This window comes from Xiphophorus couchianus, chromosome 5 (genome assembly GCF_001444195.1).
Source record: "Xiphophorus couchianus chromosome 5, X_couchianus-1.0, whole genome shotgun sequence".
NCBI lineage: Eukaryota > Metazoa > Chordata > Actinopteri > Cyprinodontiformes > Poeciliidae > Xiphophorus > Xiphophorus couchianus.
This window is the reverse complement of record NC_040232.1, coordinates 25,166,695-25,174,075: the sequence shown is the minus strand read 5'-3', so window position 1 is coordinate 25,174,075 and position 7,381 is coordinate 25,166,695. Positions and strand designations below refer to the sequence as shown.

Genomic DNA, 7,381 nt, shown 5'->3' with positions numbered 1-7,381 from the left:
CATTTTACTGCGTCATAAGTGAAGCGCCTCATAAATGTAGCAAGTAAAATCCAATATGAAAAACAACCAAACGTATTCAAACAGACAAAAATAGTCAAACTGGGGGAGACTATTAAGAATAAATCACGTCGAAATTCAATAAAGTTGTTAACCTAAAATTTCCAGACTTGAAACCTCAGCCCACTTGCCTTTATCTAGTTTAAGGAAGAAGCGACAGACTTTGCCCCCCGCCCCCGCCTTTTTTGTATAAATTATGTCATGATTTTTCTTTCTTCTTTTTTTTTTTTTTGCTGTTTGACATTTAAGATTACAACCAATACAAAAATCTTATTTTTATACAGAAATGTAGAAGAATGAAAAGTATTTTACCCACTAAATGATTATTTTCAGAGTACTTTCTGACAAACGGGCCTCATGGGAAATCAAGTTGTGATTGTCTTTGAAATACAACCACGCCTATCCAACGCATCATCTCGCAGGCTGACAAATGGTGCGCACCCATAGTGACGAAAAAAATGGGCAAACAGAAGCGTAACATCCGGTTAGAAACGTCAAACCGGACGTCATAATATGATCTAACTGAAAATAAACTGTATCATTTATCGTTTAATAAACTGCTATCAAGCCTACATGTCAGTAGACAAAACATTTATTTATTGTGTCATATTTTTATAAACATTAGGGAACGTTTATTTTAAACTTAAGCTTCAAAAAGAAGAAAAAACAATAATTTCCCCCAGATTAGTAAGAAAAGTCAATTTGCTAAGAAATGAAAAAAAAGGTTTTTGCAACAAAAATAAAATTATTATTATTATTATTATTATTATTATTATTATTATTATTATTATTATTATTATTATATTTGGCATTAGTTAATGCACGTAATTTATTTTTATCTATCATTCTAAAATCATTATTCCTGTTTATGAAGAATTGCTTTACTTTGAATATCTCTACAAAATAAAATAGATTATATCGAACGGAATAAATGAAAATTTAAGTTTTTATGATTCATTTGTTCATTATTCACTTTATGGGACTGTTTATTTATTTCTCTATTCTTAGCTGATATATGTGATCCCTTATGGTTTTGTGATATTGGCATAACAAATTATGCACGGAACTCACTCTAAAAGACGAGCCAACCCATCGAGCTTTTATTGTGAAGGCACCGGATGTAGTTCATGAACGTGTGTGGTGACTTTACAGCAGGAGCGGATAGGTGGAGGAGCAGGCGGACGTATCTGCAGTGCAGTCTGGGAGCTGTCAATCGTTTAGCTTTGTGCCTGTAGCGATGGCAGCTCTACGTTCGCCTCAGTTTATTTACAAACAGCGGGATTGTACGAAGACGGGCAGGAATATGTAGGATAGAGTCATTTATTTCCTGCTGACAGAATATTTCCTTCAAAGGACCTGGACTGGATGAACGGGTGTCATCGGAACGGGCCCAGCTTTTAAACAGTCTGTAGCTAAACGGCTAGCTATGACACATTTCTGATGTTGTCAGCCGTTTTCATTTATCGTTTCGGATACATGGTTGAATGACAGTCCTTCGTCCGGAAACGGTAAGGCTTTTTAAAGACTTTTTTTTAAATCACATTAATCTGCGCACGGTGAAATTAGCTCACCTAGCTCGTGGCAATTAGAGAGCTGTTAGCCAGGATGTTACAGAAGTCCTACTCTAATATAGCATTCTTAATAAAAACCCACAGAGACAGAAAAGTCAATGATGTTCATGGAATATATGGTTTTTCATTTATCGTGTATCCATGTTAAAACACACTGCTCCACCTAAGTTGTTGTTGTTAAAAGTCCTCATGTTTGCGTCACACACGAACTGAAAGTTTCCACCTGTTACAAACTAATATTTGACAAGGTTTTATATTATTAAATGTTAAAAAAAAAAAAAAAAAAGTCTCCATTCTTGTGACTGTTATTTGTCCACGCGCTTGAGTCACTTCATCACATAAACCTGTTAAACCACGAAGCAGCCAATCACGAGGCAGAGTTTCAGGTGAACGAGTCGTGTCCAGGAAACGGTGAAACTTGAACCAGCCATTAAAACTGACCGGAGGACCTGATCTGATGGAAGCTCAGGATCCTTACAGCAAGGCAGGAAGGTTTAAAGTAGGACACCGTGACCAGTTATCAGTTTGCCGTGATATGTTGTAGATTGTTAGTTAGTCATGATAAAATTCTTCCCTCCAAAAACCAAGTTTCCATAAGCACGTTCTGTAGATTTATTATTAATAAGTTTCTTTAGTGATCATTACAAGTATAATTGCCACATCACCTGCTACCAGGCAGACAGATCCTTGTACCTCTTGTGATGAAGCAACACAGAATCAGCAAGTTTCTCTTTTTTTCTTTATTTTTCTTTGGTGTGGTTTTTAAAACCATACCAAAGAAACACAAAATTCAGCTAGATGTTCCAGCAGAATTTTGGAACATCCAGCTGTGGGAAGCAACACCTTATATCCAAGCTGTGCTTTTAATATAGCTAAGCATTTGATTTTGATCATGACTGGACTGTAGTGGCAAGGCGGCAACAATAAAACTGAACCAGCTGATAAGCCCACGTCATAAATTGTTAAACCCTGACGCATTGGGCCACTTTGTCATCCACTTCTAGCCTCTAAGAGCAGGAGTCTGAGGATAAATTTGGCACTGTTTAAAATGAATCAGGCAAGCGCTGATCTGATGAGACGACTAATTTAATGACTTAATGATAGTCAGTGTCTGGGGTAATGGACTTGATGCTGGGATCAGTCTGCTAAGCATTCAGACTCCATGTGCTCTAAGGTTTACCAGCCGTTAGAGCTGAGTTTTATTCAAAACCTATCTATAATAACAGGAACAACTTCCAACACGTCATGTCATAGTGTTGACATGTAAACGTCATGTCATGAACTGAAGTTAATAATAATAAGTGACCAATGTAGTGTTACTGCAATGTCTACAAGTAAATCATGTTAAAGTAATTCATAAACTGAATTACTGTGAGATTTTCTACCAGGAGCTAGCCAATTAGACATTCCAATGGGAAAATATGCAGTCCTTAAAATATATTAACAAAACATTTTTTTTTTTCAATGTTTGGATCTTTTTTTTTATGTGTTTCTTTTATTTTTTTTAAATGGGTGGAAAAAATAGATTTTTATAGCTCTGACCTGACCTGAGTCAGGCGTGTTCCCGTAAACTGAAGTTCGAACGTTTTTAAATGAAGGTGGTCTGATATTCAATCAGAATTATTGTAGAAGCTGCAAACTATGGAGAATGGCAGAGTGGGTCCAAGCACTAAGTTGTATGGGACATTTCATCAAATATTAATTCTGGCTTGTATAAAATCTTGACTCCAGGTGGCTTAAATACATTAAAGATCTGCTGTTGTTGTATGAACCTTCCAGATCTCTCAGGTCTTCCGGTTCTGGTTCTGCTCTGCATCCCCAGAACCAGAACCAAACGAGGAGAAGCAGCTTTCAGCATCTATGCACCACAAATTTGGAACAAACTTCCAGAAAACTGTAAAACAGCTGAAACACTGACTTCTTTTAAATCTCAACTAAAAACCCACCTGTTTAGAATTGTATTTGAAATGTAATCAATTACAAATTTATGGATGGAACTTGACTTAATGCTTTGTTTTGATTATTGATTCTATATTGCATTGTGTTTCTGTGTTTGTAATGATGTAAAGCACTTTGAAATGTCTTGCTGCTGAAATGTGCTATACAAATAAAATTTGATTGATTGATTGATTGATTAAAGAAATTCCAATAGAAAGTCAGACTTGCTTACCCAATACTTGGTGGTGCAACTGATGATTATCAATTACTGAAAGATTGGATTTTTCACTAATTGAAAAATTATTGAAAAAATGTTTGAATTACTCACTTGCAACAGTTTTCTTCTGCTGGCTCCCAAACTTCTACTATTGAATAACCTGGAGCACATTTTTATTTCGCTTTTATATGTTATTGTACTTAAAAACAAAATCAGAATATGTAGATCAAAGAAAATCAAAAATCAGTTTTGCTAAACCCTAAAGCTCACTCAGTGCATCTTCTGTTTTTTGTTTTTTATTATTTGTATTCAGTTTTAAATCTAGAAAAAAAAGATTTCACATTACTTATGAAAAAACAAAGTAATTTGAGAATCATCATTGGTGAACCACATATTTTAATTCATGTGACATGAATAGTATGGGGAAAAAAAACCTCAAGGTTATTATAGTTGACTAAAACCAACAAAAATAAAAACTGAAATTGACAGAATATTTTTTAACTGAAATAAATAACATTGATAAAAACTATAGCTAACTGGAAGTATATTGTGTGTTTATAAAACTAACAAAATGTTGGAATTATTCTTAATTTTTGTGTTTAGGAATCTATGTATTAGCCTTTCAAACTGATGTGAAATTGTTTGTTGCCGCCCCACCACCACACACACCCCCATACAAACAATTTACATCAGTTGTCGGCAAATTACAGCGCTCCGTTCTCCTCCTGGCGGCTATGCTACGCTAGTCCACGAAATGGCAACAGTAAAAGCTGGGAGAAAACTCCAGAGTCAGTTGCTTGTTAAAAAAATAATTGAATCTATTTTTTTGAAAACCATATCTTCTGTTGAGTATCCATTACCCAGTGAATGTATAATCTTAATAATCACAATATGAGACTGTGACCTTTTTGAACACTGCACCTAAAAATTAACCAATGTATGAAAAAACAAAAACTACTAACTAATAAAAACTAGACTAAAACTAAACAATATTTAACTAATAATAACTCATGAAAACTAGCAAGCACACTCTAAAAGCTAATTAAAATTAACTGAATTCGACAAACAAAAAGTCACAACAACAACAAAAAAACTATAATGAAAAACTCAAAACTAGTGTAATCCCATGGTAAACTAAAAATTGGATTTATTAACAAAAAAAATAGCAGGATAGGCATGTTTAACTGCATTTAATGTCTTCTGTGTAGCTCCATGGTCTAGAGATGGCGTTGCTTTTAATCAGCCATGTTAACCCAAATCTCCACAGCATCGCAGCATGAGCTCATATGATGGTGAAGCTCTTAATTTCTAAACCTGGTGAGCAGAGGAAAACGAGTCTGAATCAGAGGAGCCAAATCCTTTTAATAGCTGTTCTCCAAAGATATTAGGTTGTAGGAGGAATAGAAGCAACATTCTGACCAAGTAAATGTTTTATTTCCAGATTTTAAAAACCGACTAAAGGAAATAAGGAAATGAGATAAGAGTTGCTTGCCTCAAACGTCTGTTAAATATTTATTACCCCTTCCTGTTCTAACTGATGAGTATCTGGGGGGGGGGTTTGTGTTTTTTTTCTTTGGACCAGCCTCAAAGAATTGGGCAAGCAGTGTTTCTAGTGTTCTAGTGTTTTTATGTGTGTCAAAAATGTCCTGCCATTGCAGGGTTGATGTTTCTATGAATGGCTTGAGTTGTTGCATGAGCGTAAAAACCAGCCGGGAGAATGAATGCAGAGGAAGTGGAGCTGCTCAGCGACTCAAAGTACAGGAACTATGTGGCAGCAGTGGACAAAGCCCTCAAGAACTTTGAGTATTCCAGCGAGTGGGCCGACCTCATCTCCGCACTGGGCAAGCTCAACAAGGTCAGAGTGGGGCAGGACCTCAGCAAGCCTGACTGTGAGCAACTTCACAGATTGACACAGTTTTGTCTCTTTCCAGGTTTTGCAGAACAATGCAAAATATCAAGTTGTCCCCAAGAAGCTGACAATAGGCAAACGGCTGGCCCAGTGCCTCCACCCAGCCCTGCCCAGCGGCGTACACCGGAAGGCCTTGGAGACCTACGAGATCATTTTCAAGATCATTGGGCCCAAGAGGCTGGCCAAAGACCTCTTTCTGTACAGGTAAACCTGATCCCAGCCAGAACTAACTCTAACCTTTTGTCAAAATATTTCAGAAATTAACTTCAGTTCTGTTCTGGTTCTGGTTGTTGTCGCTGCAGCTCGGGACTCTTCCCACTACTCTCCAACGCTGCTATGTCTGTGAAGCCCGTGTTGCTGGGGCTCTATGAGACCTACTACCTGCCCCTGGGGAAGACTCTCAAACCAGGCCTGCAGGGCTTACTGACCGGCGTGCTGCCTGGTCTGGAGGAAGGTTCAGAGTATTACGACAGGTAGGAAAAGAGAAGTGCTGCTGCAACAGCATGAGCGCACACCAAGGAGAAAACTATTTGGAGGGGATCTCTTGGCGCACTGGGTGGAAATAAAAAGATGATCTTATTAATATTGTATAAAATTGACTTTTTTGAGGTTGACATCATCTCATAATGTTATTCCCTCATCAAAACATACCTGGAGTGTTTATTTGACTCTTTGGATGCATGTTTGAGAAATCATTTAATCTAGCATGGCAACCATTCAGCTGTTCAAGATTCCTGGGTGGACAAGGTGTAGCTCCTCCTCCTTGGAGCTGCAGTTCCCAAACTTCTGAGCTTCTGCTTCACATCTCACCTCTACCCCATGACTCTCCCACTCAGCTCCTTCAGACTAGCCAACACCTTGAATTAGTAAACACCTAATAGAGCTGCACATCAGCTGAGTTCTTTATATTAGCTAATTCTCAGTGAAACACTGGTAACAATGTTGTTAAAGGATTAATAGAGGAGTGACATTGTGATGACTTCCTGAAGGCGGAGTTTCTGATAGAGCAGGAGCTATTTAAAAAGATGGAGACCCAATTTCAAACTGTTCAATCAGAAAGTCAAATTTCTTTTAACTTATATTTGATATACACTGAATGTTTCTAACATTTGTAGGTAACATACTTACATGTCACTTGTTACTTGAAGCACGTACTTACTTGTGCTATGAAATGGCACTATATGCCTTGAAAATGCACATAAGTCCCTTCAGACTTTTTTTCTGTTATTTTAAAATGAACTCTGGCTAGACACTAGAGGGCGCTCCAGTACCAGGAAAGTCATTGTGGATCAAGCAGTTCAGATTTTCTGGTAACAGCATATGTCCTTTTTCCAAAATATAGTTAATATATTATTATTCCTTAAGTAATCATTTGGTGATTAAACCTGAGGTCAAATTATATGGATGGAACTGTTACACACATCTGTAGCAATATGTGACTGAAAAGAGATTGCCTAAATTCTGGCCTTGTAATAGAAGATTGTGAGCTTTTTACTTTCCACACAGAGGAGGCATTTAATTTTTTTTCAGAATATTTTTAAAATGTGCTTTGAAATGAATTTCCAGACTATTGAGCGCACCTGAACAGAAGCCGGTTCCACTAAAACTGTAAAGAATTAAAAAATTGTACATGAATGCCCTTCATTTGTCTATAAGGTGGTAAAGTGAGAAACTTACAGAGGAAGATTT

General features: G+C 36.9%; 1 protein-coding gene across 5 annotated transcripts in view; it reads left to right on the top strand.

Moving 5' to 3' along the window:
- Nucleotides 1-1,213: 1,213 nt before the first annotated feature.
- The window catches only part of dop1a (DOP1 leucine zipper like protein A), a 32,097-nt gene continuing 25,929 nt past the window's right edge, over nt 1,214-7,381 (top strand). For all 5 annotated transcript variants that reach the window (XM_028018460.1, XM_028018458.1, XM_028018459.1 and 2 more), the window contains exons 1-4: nt 1,214-1,565; nt 5,442-5,638; nt 5,715-5,896; nt 5,995-6,165. In XM_028018460.1, coding sequence (XP_027874261.1) covers nt 5,501-5,638; nt 5,715-5,896; nt 5,995-6,165 — 491 coding nt within the window. In that variant the 5' untranslated portion in view covers nt 1,214-1,565; nt 5,442-5,500. The remainder of the gene's footprint in view (nt 1,566-5,441; nt 5,639-5,714; nt 5,897-5,994; nt 6,166-7,381) is intronic.